General features: G+C 42.7%; 1 protein-coding gene across 1 annotated transcript in view; it reads right to left on the bottom strand.

Annotated features, from left to right (window-relative positions):
- The window catches only part of tfdp2 (transcription factor Dp-2), an 88,451-nt gene that overhangs the window by 55,003 nt on the left and 14,003 nt on the right, over window positions 1–19,445 (bottom strand). Inside the window, exons 2-3 of the mRNA XM_060944118.1 lie at window positions 6,627–6,689; window positions 864–927 (exon numbers count right to left, since the gene is read on the bottom strand). Of these exons, the coding sequence (XP_060800101.1) occupies window positions 864–927; window positions 6,627–6,641 (79 nt within the window). The 5' untranslated portion in view covers window positions 6,642–6,689. The remainder of the gene's footprint in view (window positions 1–863; window positions 928–6,626; window positions 6,690–19,445) is intronic.

The raw sequence follows: 19,445 nt of genomic DNA, 5'->3' as shown, positions 1-19,445 counted from the left end.
CAAACTCTTTAGAGATGGTTTTGTCACCTTTTCCAGCCTGATGAGCATCAACAACGCTTTTTCTGAGGTCCTCAGAAATCTCCTTTGTTCGTGCCATGATACACTTCCACAAACATGTGTTGTGAAGATCAGACTTTGATAGATCCCTGTTCTTTAAATAAAACAGGTTGCCCACTCACACCTGATTGTCATCCCATTGATTGAAAACACCCGACTCTAATCTCACCTTCAAATTAACTGCTAATCCTAGAGGTTCGCATACTTTTGCCACTCACATATGTAATATTGGATCATTTTCCTCAATATATAAATGGCCAAGTATAATATTTTGTCTCATTTGTTTAACTGGGTTCTCTTTATCTACTTTTAGGACTTGTGTGAAAATCTGATGATGTTTTAGGTCATATTTATGCAGAAATATAGAAAATTCTAAAGGGTTCACAAACTTTCAAGCACCACTGTATGTAACGTGGCACTTATATAGTCAGTATGCAGTGGTGCCACACTGTGACTACAGAATCACTACCTGAGGCTGGCATGCCAATGACCATCTTACATTCTTAAACACGCTCGAGCTTGGTTAAAACATACACATACAGTACATACAGGTGCCTCTATAGGCATTAGCCAAAGGCTGAGCCAAACAGTGAAAGTGTTTCAGGATATTTATCCTTAGATTCTTATTATTTCCCACTACAATATGGACCAACAGCTAGAGAGATGCAGCTCCAATGTTCAGGGAAAATAATTGTGTTGTTTGGGGGAGGAGACCCCACAGGAAAATCTGAGGCCGGGTCACACTTGAGGTAGATCTGAGTCAAAGTCATCTGACCGTTAATGTGGAAAAGGAGGATTATGCTTACCTTTTGGTAGGGTTTGGTTACTCAAAAATGCTTTTAAATCACCACACACAGATGCCGTGCCAACCTTAAAGAAGAAGACATTGAAAGTGATTAGCAGAGAGATAGATGGATGTGATCTCCACAGACATGTCCCAAACAGAGTTGTGTAAATGAGGCACACTCAAAACAACTGAAAGTTGTAGAGAAGAAATATTATAAAGGCAACACGTGAGGCGAGTTGGGGGAAACCCATCAGAGGTCACATGCCCCTTTTCCACCAAAGCAGTTCCAGGGCTGGTTCGGGGCCAGTGCTTAGTTTGGAACCGGGTTTTCTGTTTCCACTGACAAAGAACTGGCTCTGGGGCCAGAAAAACCGGTTCCAGGCTAGCACCAACTCTCTGCTGGGCCAGAGGAAAGAACCGCTTACGTCAGCAGGGGGGCGGAGTTGTTAAGACCAACAACAATAACAAGACCGCGAAAGATCGCCATTTTTAAGCGACGAGAAGCAGCAGCTGTACAAACGCGAAGTCATCCATTATTATTATTGTTGTTGCTGCTGCTGCGTCTTCCGTGTTGTTTTTGCTTCGATATTTGCGCCAAGGTTTATGCAAATGTAGCGACGTAACTGACGTATACAGCGACGTAACTGACGTGGCTTCCCTTAGCACCGCGAGCTATGGAAAAGCAAACTGGTTCTCAGCTGGCTCGCAAGTTGAACGAGTTGTGAACCAGCACCAGCACTGGCCCCGAACCAGCCCTGGAACTGATTTGGTGGAAAAGGGGTAACTGTGGCTGAATTTTAACAAACAGCCATTCATCTCATCTCATTATCTCTAGCCGCTTTATCCTTCTACAGGGTTGCAGGCAAGCTGGAGCCTATCCCAGCTGACTACGGGCAAAAGGCGGGGTACACCCTGGACAAGTCGCCAGGTCATCACAGGGCTGACACATAGACACAGACAACCATTCACACTCACATTCACACCTACGGTCAATTTAGAGTCACCAGTTAACCTAACCTGCATGTCTTTGGACTGTGGGGGAAACCGGAGCACCCGGAGGAAACCCACGTGGACACGGGGAGAACATGCAAACTCCACACAGAAAGGCCCTCGCCGGCCCCGGGGCTCAAACCCAGGACCTTCTTGCTGTGAGGCGACAGCGCTAACCACTACACCACCGTGCCGCCAACAAACAGCCACATGAGATGAAATTTTTTTTTTTTGCCCAGAACTTACTTTGACAATTCAACTTTAAGAAAGCATATATACACTACATATTTCACAAATTGTAAACGTTTATTTATTTTAATCTTGACAAGGCTGCCTTCCTGCAGAGGAGTCAGTTTAACAAAAGCACTCAATCTGCTAAAGATACCTTAATCCTTACAAGCTAAGTGATTTCCTGACACAGTGAAGGTCATGCTATGATCGAGTTGTTCGATAGCTACATGCTGGAATGAAAAGGACATAATATCAGTTCAGTTTGTAATCAGATATCAGCTGTCAAAATTATATTCCTGCACTGAAGTCAGAATGAAAATCTTTAATTACAATTTCCACCCCTTTCACTTTAAAAGTTTTATCTGTGATTTTACAAATCCACTTGGGGTTGAGATAAATGCAAAAGAGAAATATGTACGTTTCTTCAGTTCAAGGAAACCTGTAGTTTTCAGAATTATTTATAGGAGAAAATCTCAAAGTTTTACCATATGTATTCATCCATCCATTATCTGTAGCCGCTTATCCTGTCCAACAGGGTCGCAGGCAAGCTGGAACCTATTCCAGCTGACTATGGGTGAGAGGTGGGGTACACCCTGGACAAGTCGCCAGGACATCGCAGACAACCATTCACACTCACATTCACACCTACGGTCAATTTAGAGTCACCAGTTAACCTAACCTGCATGTCTTTGGACTGTGGGGGAAACCGGAGCACCCGGAGGAAACCCACGCGGACACGGGGAGAACATGCAAACTCCGCACAGAAAGGCCTTCGTCGGCCGCTGGGCTCGAACCCAGACCTTCTTGCTGTGAGGCAACAGCGCTAACCACTACACCACCGTGCCGCCCCATATGTATTCAAACACATGAATATTCAAAGAAATCCAGTGTGTTACTATGAGATCCTGCAATCACAAATTTATCAGTGATTTTTGTCCACAGTAAACATATGAGATTTTATCAGCAGGTTTATCTTCAAGTCCCAGAAAATACAAATCCACGCTTATTTTCTAATTAGGTCCAGTTTATGGTACAAAATAGGAAGATCAATTATTCCCTATTTGTAATGATTTCAATCTAAACTCAGCAGAGCTAAATCTTGCTAAAGGAGCAGATAAGGAAAGCGCACGTATTGTGAATGCACTTAAAATACCAAGAGCCTCATGTCGTTCATTCATTTTCTATACCGCTTATCCATTGCGGGTCACGGGAACCTGGAGCCGAGCCAAGCCCAGCTGACCTTAGGCAAGAGGTGGGGTACACCCTGGACAGGTCGCCAGTCTATCGCAGGGCTAACACAAACAGCCATTCACACTTATATTCATACCCAAGAGGCAATTTCAGAGTAGCCACCTGACCTAATCCACGTCTTTCGACTGCGGGAGGAAACCGGAGCACCCGGAGGAGACCCACACAGGCATGGGGAGAACACGCAAACTCCACACAGAAAGGACCCGGGCTGACTGGCAGGATCGAACCCAGAACCTTCTTGCTGTGAGATGACAGTGCTGCTTGCCTCATGTCAATAAACTCATGGTCCTTACTAGGGCTGTAACAATATGCGTATCGAAATCGAGATACGCAGAGCCACGATCCGTGTCGCGATACAAGAAGGCAGAATCGCGGTACACCCTTTCAAACTTCTCCTCAGCCCAAAAACAGAGGCACTTCCAAACTTCAATTTATGAATACTTTTTATTTAAATTACATTTTAAACTTACTTAAATTACTTTTATTTTTTTATATCTATTAGTAAGTCGTTTTTTCGCCGACCATCTTCTGCGAGTCACGCAATGTCCACACTCGCCACTGGCAGAGCATTCGTTTCTTTTAAGCGGTCGCCATTCTGGTTGCGACGCGGGGAGCGAATCTGTAAACAAGCAGCTCATTGGCTGGCTAGGTGTGCCACAAGCCAATCACAATCACTTGACCGGAAAGGCATGCAGTGTTGCCAGATTGGGCAGGTTTAGGTGCTTTTTGGCTGGTTTTGAACATATTTTGGGGTGGAAAACGTTAGCAATATCTGGCAACACTGAAGGCATGTCTGCTTGGACGGAAGCCTTCTGCGGCAGTTACATTTTGACACGCGAGCAATGTTTCACCATAAAAATTCCGTAATTTCCATCTGTTTTCCGCGATCACAGAAAATCACTGGCCCTATGACAGTGAGACAGCCACCCCCCCAAAAAAAAATCTTAACGGATTTACACGATTTGGAAAAACGACTTTTTCAGAACCGAAAAAAACAGAGCTTCTGGCTCAACAGTATTATTTTGAGAAATAAAACAGTCTTTGGATATACATTTGTTCATTTTTGCATACATATTACTCATTCTCTGCAGTGGTCTGAATTATTTGTTATTAAATAGTTAATGTAAGTAAGTAAATAAGTCAAATTTACTACTTTAAAAAAACAAAAAAAAAAAATCGTGGGCGTATCGAATCGTGAGTCAAAAATCGCGATACGAATCGAATCGTGAGTTGGGTGTATCGTTACAGCCCTAGTCCTTACGTGTAGCAGCTTTTATAGTGAACTCAGTCAGGTCTGCTAGGATTAAATGTTTCTCAGCTAATTCATTAAAATCTGCCATAAGACTCAAGTGACCTAAACCAATATTCATTTTGCTGACAAAAACTAACTAGAAAAAAAAAAAATTATAATTGTTGGAGATCTTTTTCATTATGAAAACTACACAATTCTCCCTTCTACAAAAATATATGATGAAATATAATGGCATTTTTTTTTTTTCAACAAATAAAAATGAGGCAAAAATACCCCCCACCACTAATATAGTCACACGCTAGTTTTGGAAAGACAACTCTACAGAGGAAGTCAGATGCATGGCACGATATTTTCTTTACCACTTGTGGCATGAAGCGATGCAAGAGGGTGACACTGTGGTCATGCACAGTGCTAAAGAGACTGTCGACTGACGTTCCCTGATCTGTACACGTATGCTAGCAATTTATAGTTGGAGAATGAGGACGTCAGACCACTTAGTCGTTTGGTAACATTAGCAACGTTTTTTTGACTACGATATTAGTTTGTGATCAAGTCCTTTACCTTGTAGGAGAAAAGGAATATTGTAGCGTCTGTCCTGTTGGGCTAATATAATATAATAGAACTAGCAAACTTGACACCTCATTGAAATGAATAAACATGCAGCTGAAGGAATAGCTGTATTTTAGAGATACAGTTAGAGCTATATAATGAACGTAACAGTTTAGTTTATTAAAATTTATTAAAACTGCTGCAGATAAATACAAACAATTACACAAAATCAGCCATAAAATTAAAAACACCGACAGGTAAAGTGAATTACATCATCAATGATGTTAAATGGTCAAGGGGTGGGATATATTAGGCAGCAAGAGAAGAGTCAGTTCTTGAAGTTGATGTGTTGGAAGCTGGAAAAATGAGCAAGCGTAAGGATCCGAGCGACTTTAACAAGAGCCAAATTGTGATGGCGAGATGACTGGGTCTGAGCGTCTCCCAAACGGCACATCTTGTGGGGCGTTTCCGGTATGCAGTGGTTACTACCTACCAAAAGTGGTCCAAGGAAGGACAACCAGTGAACCGACGACAAGGTCACGGGTGTCGAAGGCTCACTGATTCGCATGGGGCACGAAGGCTAGCCCATATGGTCCAATCCCACAGAAGAGCTACTGGAGCACAAACTGCTGAAAAAGTTAATGCTGACACCTTTCTGTTTTAACCAGCATTAACTTTTTCAGCAGTTTGTGCTCCAGTAGCTCTTCTGGGGGATCGGACCACATGCTGCCCCATGCGAATCAGTGAGCCTTCGACATCCATAACCCTGTCACCGGGTGTCCTTCCTTGGACCACTTTTGTTCAGTACTAACCACTGCATACCGGGAACACCACACAAGATGTACCATTTTGGAGATACTCAGACCCAGTCATTTCCCCATCCCAGTATGGCCCAGATTTTACGCTTGCCCATTTTTCCTGCTTCCAACACATCAACTTCGAGAACTGACTCTTCTCTTTTGCTGCCCAATATATCCCACCCCTTGACAGGTGCCACTGTAACAACAATCAATCAATCAATCAATCAATGTAATTCACTTTACCAGTCAGTGTTTTTAATTTTATGGCTGATCTGTGTATATTCAGTGATTTCTATCGTGACTTTTCATCAAGACAAATTAAAACTAAACCCAAATAGGCTGTTAAATCTAACATGGACCTAACTCCACAGTGGAATAGTGGGTAGCGTAACAGGGTCCCTGGTTCGATCCTGAGCTCAGGTTACTATCTGTGCCGAGTTCCTGTTTGGGCTGTCCGGTTTCCTCCCACCTCTAAAAAAACATGGTGGAAGGAGGACTGGCTACTCTAAATGGCCCAAGGTGTGAATGTGTGTGCATGGACTGCCGTCTCATGCTGGGTGTATTCCCGGCTTGCGCCCAGTGTTCAACTATGACCCTGGCCACGATAAAGCATTTATGGAAGATGAATGAATGAATGAATGAAAAACCCAATTTGCACGCAGTATGTTGATTTGAACACATCATACAAAGACAGGGTGTCATTACTCACTGCATTGGCCATCATAGGAGATAGCAATGAGCTCCTTCGATTAGTCACCAGTTTTCCAGCCCCCTGTAGACAGAAAGACACAAAACACACAAGTCAGGAGAAGGTGAGAGAATGTGTGCATAGAGTAGCATTAGATACGCAACACGCTTACTAAATCATACAGAGGAATAAGTTTCAGAAGCGGAAGCACCTCTATAATACAAGCGTGCATAAACAGGTTTGTATGCATATGAGAGAGAGAGAGAGAGAGAGAGATATTATGAGTGCGTGATTGCACAGACCACGCATCAGTACAGGTGTTGCTCTGTACTACTTATAGCACAAAAACGCAGATGGGTCAAGTCAGGCAAGGAAATAAACAGCCAGATGCGTGTTTGAGCCTGACGGTCTCCTTTCTTCAGGATTTTTATAGCAAGAATCTGCAAATGAATTTCATTTGCATGTGTGGGCCACGGTTAGACATCTTAGCAAGTTCCTCTTATTAACGAGATATGGAAGGGTGCTCTCTATGTACTTCTCTTGTTGCTGTGCGTATGAGACTAATTATAGGTCATCACCTGTCCGATATTGTACTATTCTCACTAGCAGAGAAATTAAAGGTAGACTGCCCTTCAGATTTTTCAAGTGTAGGTCATAAAAAGAATTGTCCCCGACACCCAGTTGTTTTTGTTTAGTGGACCGAAAGCTACTGAATTCAAATCACAGACTTCCAATTTTATTATTAGGTTTAAAAAAAAAAAAAAAAGAATTTAGAGCCACGTGGCCCTAAATTCTCCACTATTTTTTCCTGCTTCACCATGACCCAATTCAAGATACTACGCCATGCATCACGTGGAGGGTTTTCCCCGTTCGCGCAAGGCATTGTGGGATACAAATTTGAAACAGGAGAGAACAATGGAGGATGCGAGTGTGTGAAAGAAAAGTGAAAGACCGATTACAGTAACGGAAAGTGAGAAGAAAAGAAGTTATGTTGTGAAGGAAAGGAAACGCAGGACCAAACTAAATTGGTGTTTACATTAGACTGTATCCATCTCGTTTTCGTCGCGGATGCACTGTCCGTTCACATTAAAACGCCGGGAAACGACTCCACAGGCGGAACAACTTGAATCCGCCAGGGCCCACGTATTCAATCCATTACGTATCTGATCCGGTGCTGTGTAAACATTGAGAAACGAGGATACGCTGTGCTGAGCTCTAGCTGACGTCGTCATTGGACAACGTCACTGTGACATCCACCTTCCTGATTCGCTGGCATTGGTCATGCCACGTTGGTCATGTGACGCGACTGCTGAAAAACGGCGCGGACTTTCACTTCCTGCTATTTGTCCCGAATCACTGCTCGTGTGCTTCACTCGCGCGCTCTGTGAGCTGCGCAGGGCCGGAGTGCGCACCCTCCAGAGGGCACTCGCTGTTCAGGGCGGAGTGATTTGGAGCGCAGGATGCCTGCGGAGCTGAGCGTATCCGTGTATTGGCGTTGCTGTGTGCACGCGAATCATGTATTGGCGTTGCTGTGTGCACGCGAATCGTTTTAAAAACGTTAATCTGATGATCCGCTGATACGGTCTAATGTAAACCCCACCTAATAAATATCGGCGGTCAGCGAGCACCTCGGTGTGATCAGCCATTCGTTTAGCGACAGAATGATGGAACTGTCAGTGCACGGGCAAAGGTAAGCCTGTAGATGGCAGTAATGCAACACTGTGGATGCCAGCTGCCGTAAAACCCAAAAGAAGAAGGTAAACCTGCGCATGCGCACACGGACTTCCTCTGTCTGCTTGACTGCGCGAAGCGAGTGATTTCATGCACATTATTTGCTCGGGAATCCCCTCAAATTAAATAACTTCCCAGCCACAGAATGGCCCGATATTTTGTGAGATATTACAGAAATAAACATATATCACAATGAACAAATTTCAGAGGGAACTAAATTTCACCGATTTCATGAAATCGAAAGGCCGTCTAGCTTCAACACTTAAGTTATGCAAATGCTCAAGACGTTACAATCTTGAATGGTATGGGTTTGTACACGTGAATATAACCAGGATATGATGGTGCTAAGATAATGCATTTGTCAGAAGAGACATTGTTTCTTAAAATAAATTGTAGAAACCCAAACCTCTTGATTTCCTTGAAGAGCTATTTATATGCAAACCATCAAATATTGGTCACACAAGATGTTAAAAGCTGTATGTAATGAGATGTGTGTGTGGTGGTGGTGGTGGTGGCGGCGGCTTAGGAAATGTCAAACTTTCACTATGATATATAGTACTAAAAATACAGGCTGCAATGAAAAATGAAAGGTGTTTCTATTTTGCATGCGTCTCGCACAAAATTAAAAGTTAGTCATTCTAGTGCTTTCAAGTGGCACAACAGAAATGCGTTTGTCAAATTGTTGGGTCACTGCGACTTCGAATCCCAGTAATGCCACACCCATCCAAGGCAGGGAGTCCAAGAGATGGGTGGGAGGGATGGTATACTCTCTCTAGCTTGCCAATCAGAGTGACAAATTGCCCATCCATGGTTTGTTTGAGCTCATGTATTTAACCGAGGATCGATAGTGCTTTCTTTTAGGTATGTTGCGCTGCACCGTGATGGACCATAAGCAGCAGTGGGCTTCATGCATCTTGGAGGAATCATGAACTGGCAAGTGGATGAGAAATGGCAGATCATTTTATTCAAACTGCAGTGAAGGAGCACCGTTTGAAAGAGGCCTTCCAGCAAAGGGTTTGCATGCTAGAACCTATTTACTCAGGTGGCCATACCTGAACTTGCAGGACAAGTGTTAATGTCAAGCTCCAACAAGTGGAACATTTTGCTACCACCACATGCTTATGGTCCAGCCAGACAACTGAACACAAAAGGAGGAGTTTAACAGTCCATTTTTAAATAAGGATTAAGAGCTGAAAACCCGATGCTTGCAGACTTCTTTTGGAAGCAACAAGTCTGCAGATAACACCTGGAAACTGGTAGGCTCTCTTAAAAAAAAACAAGATCAACTGTGAGCTACTGCTCACTTGCGTATACCCCCGCTCTCGCTTATATCAGAACGCAAGCAATCAAAGGAATAGGACACTTATTATGAACGCTGACTTCAACAAATAATTAACCCTGAAACAAGTAAGTAAAGAGCCGTGTCTCTCCCCAGGGATTTCAAACAGCATCCTGGTAAACTGGTCATTCTGAAATAGCATCAAAATCCACACTAGGTTTCGTAAATACATTCAGTTGGCAAACAGGAAGTCGATGTGCGACAGACCTGAAAACAGTATACACGGTATAGAACCCCAAACTGAAGCTCGGTACCAAATATCAAGCAGTTGTGAATTGTAGTTGCTGAGAAATAGAATCACGACAATTTTGTAAAGCCACACCGTTTCAGAATGTCACTGTAATAAATACAATGAAATTAAAAGCTAACCTTAAAAGTGCAAGATGACATAAATAGAAACAAAACAAACAACCCAACAAGACCACAAAATAGAACAGTACTTAAAAACATACATCTTTTAAAATAAATAAATAAATAAATAAATAAATAAATAAGAAAGCATACTGCATTGGTTATTACTGCACTATTTTCATTAATACATTCAGTCGGTTAACAGCAAGTCGATGTGCAACAGACCTGAAAACAGTATACACGGTATAGAACCCCAAGCTGAAGCTCTGTACCAAATATCAAGCAGTTGTGATTTGTAGTTGCTGAGAAAGCTGTTACGAAAGTTTTGCAAATCCACGCTATATGTTTCGTAAATACATTCAGTCGGTAAACAGGAAGTTGATGTGCGACAGACCTGAAAACGATATAGAACCCCAAGCTGAAGTTTGGTACCAAGTGGCTATGATTTGTGGTTGCTGAGAAAAAGGGTGTTTCGGACGGACAGAAATACGGACTGACAGAAGTAAACCAGTATACCCCTCCTTCGGAGCGGGGGTATAATAATAAAAAAAAATAAAAAATTATAAATTACACATACACACAGACCCGTCGCAACAAGGTAGGCAGACTTGGCAATTGCCTAGGGCCCCAGCCCTCGAAGGGCCCCCGCTGCCGAATGACTGGTTATGTATTCAATAGCAATGACAACTTTTTGAGCGTGGCAGCGCAGCGCCTAATGACACTTGTTGAAATACCCTAGTTCCAAGGGGGGCCCCCTAATGCACAACAGCGCCTCCCTACATGCTTTGGCCGAAAAGTGCAATGACAGTCTGTTGTCAACCCCTCAATGCCCATCTCCGTCCAGTCAAGTGGTTGCAGAGCTCCGCAGCAAAAAAAAAAAAAATCAAATATGAAGCGAAATTACCCCTCAGGGAGCCAGAAGAGAAAGAAGAAAAGGGAAGAGGAAGACAGAAAAAAACAAGACACTGGTAAGTCAGAATGTACACACTAATACCAAGCGGGTCGACAAGCAAATTTGGTAGCTAGCTTACGTTAATGGTAGTTATCTTGTAGCCAGTGTTTATAACAGTGATGTAAACGTTGTCATGCACAACAGGCTTACAAACTTGCAAGGACATGCTTGACATTTGACATGCTTGACTACATATACAGTGAGAAGCTACTAGACTTGTACAGCAATTTAAGCACTGCACTACATTTACTTCTTACACTTCCTGTGTCAGTTGCCTCAAGTGAGAGGAGCTTTTCAGCTCTGAAGCTTATTAAGAACTATATGAGGTCCACCATGGGCCAAGAGAGGCTCTCCGGACTGGCACTGATGTCAATTGAATGTGATGTCCGCAGGTCTTTGGACATGGAGGGTATTGTGGCTGCCTTTGCTGAAGCCAAAGCCCGCAAGCAGCAGTTTTAGACATTTTGCCCATGATTCTAGTTGTGTATTCTTAAATTTTTGTGTGTTTTTCTATACCTTTTGCACTTTTCTGTGTGTGTGCTGGTTCTTAAGATTCTTATTCATGTTTGTAATCATTTAATCACCATTTGAAGTTATTTCTACTTGTGTATATACTGTAAATATTTAGTGTTGTGTTATTTGCACATTTTATATTACTTTGTCTTATTTTCATAGTTATATATATATATATATATATATATATATATATATATATATATATATGTGTGTGTGTGTGTGTGTGTGTGTGTATTTTGTCTATTCTTGTGTTTAATTGGGTTTGATAATTATTTATAATAATGTAAAGAGTTCATTTATTAAGTAAAAATCGTAAGAATGATTACAATATGTGTGATGTTTATTTATTAAGTCTTCAGTGGGTAGGCGGCCATAAGGCCTTTCGTCGAGGGGGGGATAATTATGGGCCCCAGATCCCCCTTTGCCTAGGGCCCCCAAATAGCTTGAAATGGGCCTGTATACACATTTGTTTTAAATAAGACTTGTGTTTTTCTTTCTTTTATTTATTTTTTTTAATTTATGCAAACTTGAGCTACATTTCCATAGTATTCTGGCTGATTTTACAGCGCTTAACCAAAACAGTTTAAATCAAAAGTGCAGGTTGATATTGATGTTATTTGTGGTGTATGGTTTTAATTAAATATGCCCAAAAAAGAAAAAAGGGCACGCTAGAGCTGGTCATTGTTGTAATTTTGTTTTAGACTCTCTGATGGCTCGTTTCACTCCTAATTTAAACAGAAAATGCATTGGACTCTTGAAAAGTTATTTTCTTCAGTTCAACTCTTGAAGAGTCCAGTGCATTTTCTGTTTAAATTAGGAGTGAAACGGGGCGTCGTGGCTCAGGTGGCTAAGGCGCTGTACCATAAATCCGGGGACCCAGGTTCGATTCCGACCCGAGGTCATTTCCCGATCCCTCCCCATCTCTCTCTCCCACTCATTTCCTGTCTCTATACTGTCTTATCCAATAAAGGTGAAAACAGCCCAAAAAAATATCTAAAAAAAAAAAAATTAAGAGTGAAACAAGCCATCAGAGTAACAGGTACAAAGAAATTCCCAAAATTTGCACCTGTTTGCCTGTCAGAATTCAGGCACAGCCACATCTGATATAAAACACCTATAAAAATACCGGTAACGATCACAGAACAAAAACAGTTAACGTAGGGAGACATGAATAAGTGGTGACTGATATTATATGACAAACTTTTAGAGGTGGACAATATAGCGAAACCATCACATGATAAATGATACTGAACACATTTTTCAGAATATTACAATTTCTAGTTTTGCCAAGGGAATACATCCTGGCGGGGATTTGAATGACTGTTAAAAAGATTAACATCCTACAAGTTATCACTGCCGGTGTTCGAAGCATTGAATGTACCTGCAATATTCTCCATCAGAACACAGGATATTGAGCTCATATTGTCTTGCTTTGTACATAGCGATGCTTATCTTAGAGAATAATTTTATAGTGCTCAGTCTAGTTTAAAGGAACAGTCCACCGTATTTCCATAATGAAATATGCTCTTATCTGAATTGAGACGAGCTGCTCCGTACCTATCCGAGCTTTACGCGACCTCCCAGTCAGTCAGACGCAGTCAGACGCGCTGTCACTCCTGTTAGCAATGTAGCTAGGCTCAGCATGGCCAACGGTATTTTTTGGGGCTGTAGTTAGATGCGACCAAACTCTTCCGCGTTTTTCCTGTTTACATAGGTTTATATGACCAGTGATATGAAACAAGTTCAGTTAAAAAAAATTGAAACGTAGCGATTTTCTATGCTATGGAAAATCCGCACTATAATGACAGGCGTACTAACACCTTCTGCGCGCTTCGGCAGCGCATTGATATCTGAGCTCCGTATCAATGCGCTGCCGAAGCGTCAACTTTAACAAGTTATACTTCATTACTAAAGTGAGTGTTTGCAAGCAAATTCATATTATAGACAGCCGTCTGCTAATGTAACCCATTTAAATTTATGGCTTACGTGAAGATCATGAACGACACTCGTTTCAAAACAGACAAGAAAGGCATGCAAGACTTATAAACCTTGCAAACTTCCAGCAGAGAGACAAAGTATATATTTAGACATTTTTCTAATGTAAATTCAGCCATCTGCAGAATAGACGTTCCCTAAAAGTTGTAAACATCTCGCTCCACATAGATTATTCTGTTTGTGTGCCTTTCATGCACCTGCTGACTGTTTGCGACTGCGGCTGCACACCTGCTGTAGCCTCCGAGGTGGCATTTCACTCACGTTCACCTAAAGCGCCGCCTTTCCTGATAACAGAACCTTAACAGAGTTCATGAAACAGAATTTTCCATCAATAAAACAAATATAAATATATTAAAAACTGCTTGCACTAACGGAATAAAACAGACTTCAATATCAGGGTGAGCAACGTGGCAAAAACAGAACGATATTAAAAAGGGCTTTTCACAATACAGGACGTTTAGATTTGATCAGTGGTGTACACAAGAAGAAAAAAAAAGTTTCAGTGATGTTTAAAATAGAAGGTAAAAATATTTTAGCAGGAAAAAAAAATAGCTGATTGGATTTTGGGTCTCTGCTACGACTAGGGAGCTATAATCTCAAAACTGAATATGATGCAATTTAAGATATTAATGCTGTCGTATTGCAAAGGAAATACATTTCTAAAATGATTAGAATCAATGTTATGGTTGAACTCCAGAATCTGAGTGGTGTTGATTAAACAGCAGCTCCGACAGCCGTTTCAGCTACAAGGGAATTCACAGCTTTTTATTCATGTACTGTTTGTAATGTGTTATTGTTTCTATAGCAACTACTCGCTCATGGATGTGCATGGCGGTAGATGCTCCACATAAACGGTTAGCGATGTTTTCTGTAACCAGTTTTGGAAGGAGTCTCCAGTCAGCACTAACAGTCGGAGGTAAAGGTGTTTCTTGAAGTTTAGTCATGAAGGCTTTTAAGTGTCTTAGATGCTGTCCACACGGCAACGGATTCAGGTGAATCTGATAAAATTGTTTATCGTTTCGGCCTGGCGTCCACACGGCACCGGCGTTTTGGGTGCCCCAAAACGAGAACGGGTTCCAGAGTGGAAAAATCTGGCAACGGCGCCGTTGCGAAGTCGTCTGGATGAGTAGAACGCATTTGTTTACGATGACGTCACAACCACATGGCTAGAACAAGCAGCACTCTCGCTGTTTTGTATGAACCACTGCATTGCATTCACTTTTGTATACAGCTTTTCTTTTAAATAAACAAGTAACTGAACCATTTCTTGAATTTAGTCGGAGGGGTTATTATTTTCACCTGTGTCAGTCTGTGTGTGTGTGTGTGTGTGTGTGTGTGTGTATCTGTCTGTCTGTCTGCAAGATATCTCAAGAACCAATGGATCGATTTGGACCAAATTTTGTACATGTGTTGCCAATCACCCAGGAAGGAAACCATTAAATTTTGGAGGTCAAAGGTCAAGGTCATGGCAGAACTTCGAAATTTTCGCCCAATGTATTTTAATAGGGAAAAGGCGGGGTTTGCACTCGTTAGAGTGTCCCTGTCTAGTTTTTTATTGGATAAGGCTGCTTTTCAAAATGTTCACACACAATATAAAAAAAGTTATATAAATTATATAAAAATGCTTTTCAAAATGTTCACACACAATAAGAAAATTAAGTTATATAAAACTATGCACACTAATAAAACTAATTTGTACACACAGAAGGCACGATTTCCTCGCGTAGTCGCAGCCATCTTCTTGTTGTTGTTGTGTGCTTGTTCCTGTGAGTGCTTCACGCCGGGTAGAAGAAGGGGTTTATGCGCATGCGTCCTACTTCTTCTATTGTTCTGGTGTCTCCGATGGGACCGTCTTACAGCGCACGTAGAGGTGTGGCATGTGTATTGCATCGTTTTCAGCAAGCGTTGCGTTGCCATATGTACCTGATATTTTACTGATCCGTTACCCATGTGGACGCGATTTTTTTTTAATAAAATCTCGTTGCCGTTGTCGTGTGGATGTAGCCTTAGTAATATGATGAGCTGCATTTTTTTGTCTTATTAACTTCGAGAGAGAGGAAAAGGAAAAAAAAAAAAAAAAGAGGTGGGGAGGTAAATACTGGTTATAACATATATTGTAACCCAAGTAATAACTTGTTTTGCACACATTTAACACATTTGTAAAAAGGAAAGCAAACTGAAATGTTCTGTAAATGCAACGTGTCAAAACAGCCCTATTATCCAATTAGATGATCTCCTACTTGTAAAACCCCAGCCAATCATGTGTGCAAGTGTGTGTGTGTGTGTGTGTGTGTGTGTGTGTGTGTGTGTGTGTGTGTGTGTGTGTAAATGAATGAGTGAGTGCGAGAGAGTGAGAGAAGGCCCTTTTACATGGCCTGTTCAAGAAATCTTACAACTTTATTCCACCTCACGTTCCGTATAAAACGTCCAAATGCGGAACGGACACCCGTGCTGTTCCGGCCGTGTCTGTGCCTCTGAGCGGTTGCCACTAACAGAGCCAGAATTGACATCTGTGTAAAAGGGACAGCCGGCACAGAGGTGTGACATCATCCAGAAAGGAACAGAGGTGCGACCTTTTTGACATCGACATTCTTCTTTCCGAGACCAGCACAAATGCAAACTTCAGCGTCTAAGGTCTGCGCGCCTTCCTGCCTCAAATCGATCGCTTCCTACTTGTCTTCACTTTCTCCTCCAACATAATTCTGATTACACAAACATGTCGCTTTCACGAGCCTCTCCACTCCTCTTCTTCATTACCCACCCTCTCTCTCGCTGTTAGCGAGTATAGTTTTCTGACAGACTAACACAGAGAGAGCACAGAGAAAAAAAAAAACACAAAAAACAGAGAGAGAGAGAAAAAACACAACACTGTGTGTGTGTGTGTGTGTGTGTGTGTGTGTGTGTGTGTGTGTGTGTGTGTGTGTGTGAGAGAGAGAGAGAGAGACAGAACAGAGAGAGGGAAAGAACAACGCAGAGAGAGAGAAAACAAACACACATGAGACAGAGAGAGAGAGCGACAGAAAACACAGAACAGAGAGAGGGAAAGAACAACGCAGAGAGAGAGAAAACACACAAACAAAAGAGAGAGAGAACACAGAACAGAGAGAGAGAGAGCGCGAGAGAACACACAACAGAACAGAGAGAACACACAACAGAACAGAGAGAGAGAGAGAGAGAGAGAGAGAGAGAGAGAGAACACACAACAGAACAGAGAGAACACACAACAGAACAGAGAGAAACAGAGCATGAGAGAGGGAGAGAGACAGGGAGAGACAACACACAGACAGAGCATGAGAGAGGGAGAGAGACGGAGAGAGAGAGACAGAAAGAGAAAACACACAGAACACACAGACAGGGCATGAGAGAGGGAGAGAGATGGAGAGAGAGAGACAGAAAGAGAAAACACACAACACACAGACAGGGCATGAGAGCGGGAGAGAGACGGAGAGAGAGAGACAGAGAGAGACAGAAGGAGAAAACACACAGAACACAGACAGAGCATGAGAGAGGGAGAGAAACAGAACGAGACAGTGCATGAGAGTGAAAACACACAGAGAGAGAGAGAGCACAAGAAAAAACAGATAGAGCACAAGAAAAAAAAAAAGAGAGAGAGAGAGAGAGAGAGAGAGAGAGAGCGCATGTCACCGGCCTGTCTTGCAGAGGGAAGCCATGGGAGAGGCATTAAGCCGACAGCTGGTGAGCCTGGCTGTGTTGGAGGGGGAGATGAAAAGGCCCTGCTGCCCCCCACATCCCATCAGACCCCTGCTGCAGCCCCACATAAAGGCCTTTTGTCCTGTGAGGGAGAGGCCAAATAGAGAAACCACACAGTCCTTCAAAGTGGCTGCAGCTCTCCCTTTTTCCTCGACATCTTCCCTTTCCTTTATCATTCTCGAAGAAAAAGTCCACCCCCCAAATACTATTGAGCTCTGCACACAATGGGTTAACCGCATCGCTGCAAAGGACACGGCACTCTGAGACGACTTGTTGCTGACTAAGAAGTGAAAGCAGGTGTAGCATCAAGCAGCATGGGTTCATACTAGATGCTCGACATGCATTACTGACACACTTATCCCTTCATTACTGGCTCCAAAGTTCACATCATCTCAACCCACACACACACCAAACAGCCTTTGACGCATCTGATGGTTAACCTTGTTAAAAGAGGAAAATAAATTATTATCCAAATCATACATCAGTCTGCACACACTTTCACACAGAAATACTTACGTTACATGTTTTTAATTCTACTCTACTTCTGTAATATGCATAAATAAACAATACAGTATCTGCACAACATGCTATATGACAGTTCTTTGAAAGCACATGGTTCTGAGCTGAAAACGACATTCACATGGTTCCGTGACGAGAGCCACAGTTGGTGCAACCCTTTCGCTTAGACTCTGCTTTCCTGCTCCCGAGCGTGGAAAACACTTGCCTCAGCTAAATCTACTGACCGAGACGAGAAGCTCCCAGTAAAGTGACACTTGGTAATCTAGCAAAAGTTGTAACATACAGCAAAACCCAATAACCTGACACTGCACTAGAGACCACAACGACAGCCTCGTTCACACCTGACATTAATATGCATCCTGGGTGATCGGATCGTTAGTGGTCAACGCTACAGTAAAGGTGTGAACGGGGTCAAATGTGCTTCGAAGACTCATTGTTATACGATCACTCAAACCATTCAGAGGTGGTCTGGGATACATCTAGCCACATCACAGTTGTGAAAACGAATGAGTCTTGATGCGTCCCATACAGCAACAAAGAACCGCCTGATCAACTGCATCGTTGCTCTAGCTGCAAAATACGTTTGTCATTACGCAACTGGTTGGAAACTGCGCTAAAGGGAAGAGCTCTCAGCCACTAAGCTGATAAACTGATAACGATGACGCTATAATAGCAGCTGCTTTTCATAGCTTCGTCTCATCTCTCACTCAAACCTTGACAGCAGATCACACGATTAAATAAACAAATGCTGTGGAAGACTGAGGTGGGGTTTACATTAGACCGTATCAGCGGATCATCAGATTAACGTTTTTAAAACGATTAGTGTGCACACAGCAACACCAATACACGATTTGCGTGCACACAGCAACACCAATACACGGATACGCTCGGCTCCGCAGGCATCCTGCGCTCCAAATCACTCCGCCCTGAACAGCGAGTGCCCTCTGGAGGGTGCGCACTCCGGCCCTACGCAGCTCACAGAGCGTGCGAGTGAAGCGCACGAGCAGTGATTCGGGACTGAGCCGCTGTGTGTGTGATCCCAGCGCATATCACTTACCACTTGCAAGTGGAAGGATGGCAAGCCTAAAGACAATCATAACTACACAATGGGCAGTATTTGCATCAGTATTTGCAGTATTTTCATACTTTTATACTCTTTAATGAAAGGTGATACAAGGCGGAAGTCCGCGCCGTTTTTCAGCAGTTGCGTCACATGACCAACGCCAGCGAATCAGGAAGGTGGATGTCACAGTGACGTTGTCCAATGACGACGCCAGCTAGAGCTCAGCACAGCGTATCCGCGTATTCTCAATGTTTACACAGCACCGGACCAGACACGATCTGGATTGAATACGTGGACCCTGGCGGATTCCCGTTTCCCGGCGTTTCCAGGCGTTTTAATGTAAACGGACAGTGCATCCGCGAAGAAAACGAGACAGATACGGTCTAATGTAAACTTGGGCTGAAGTAATGAACGGGTGATAGCCTTTCTCCAGTGGAAATGATGTATGAAATCCAATCACATGTAGTTCCTGAAGACACAATCGTAATGCCGGGTGTGAACAGCTACGTAGGTGTCTCAGCTGTACACTTGAAATCCGATCACCCAGGATGCATGAATGAAATGACTGGACAGGCTTTAAATAAATAAATAAATAAATAATTTAAAAAAAAAACCACCACCCGAGACGGCCCCAGATGACAGACTTCATTTATTTTTTTCGTA

The sequence above is a fragment of the Neoarius graeffei genome, chromosome 17 (genome assembly GCF_027579695.1).
Source record: "Neoarius graeffei isolate fNeoGra1 chromosome 17, fNeoGra1.pri, whole genome shotgun sequence".
Classification (NCBI taxonomy): domain Eukaryota; kingdom Metazoa; phylum Chordata; class Actinopteri; order Siluriformes; family Ariidae; genus Neoarius; species Neoarius graeffei.
This window is presented reverse-complemented; position numbering and strand designations above follow the sequence as displayed.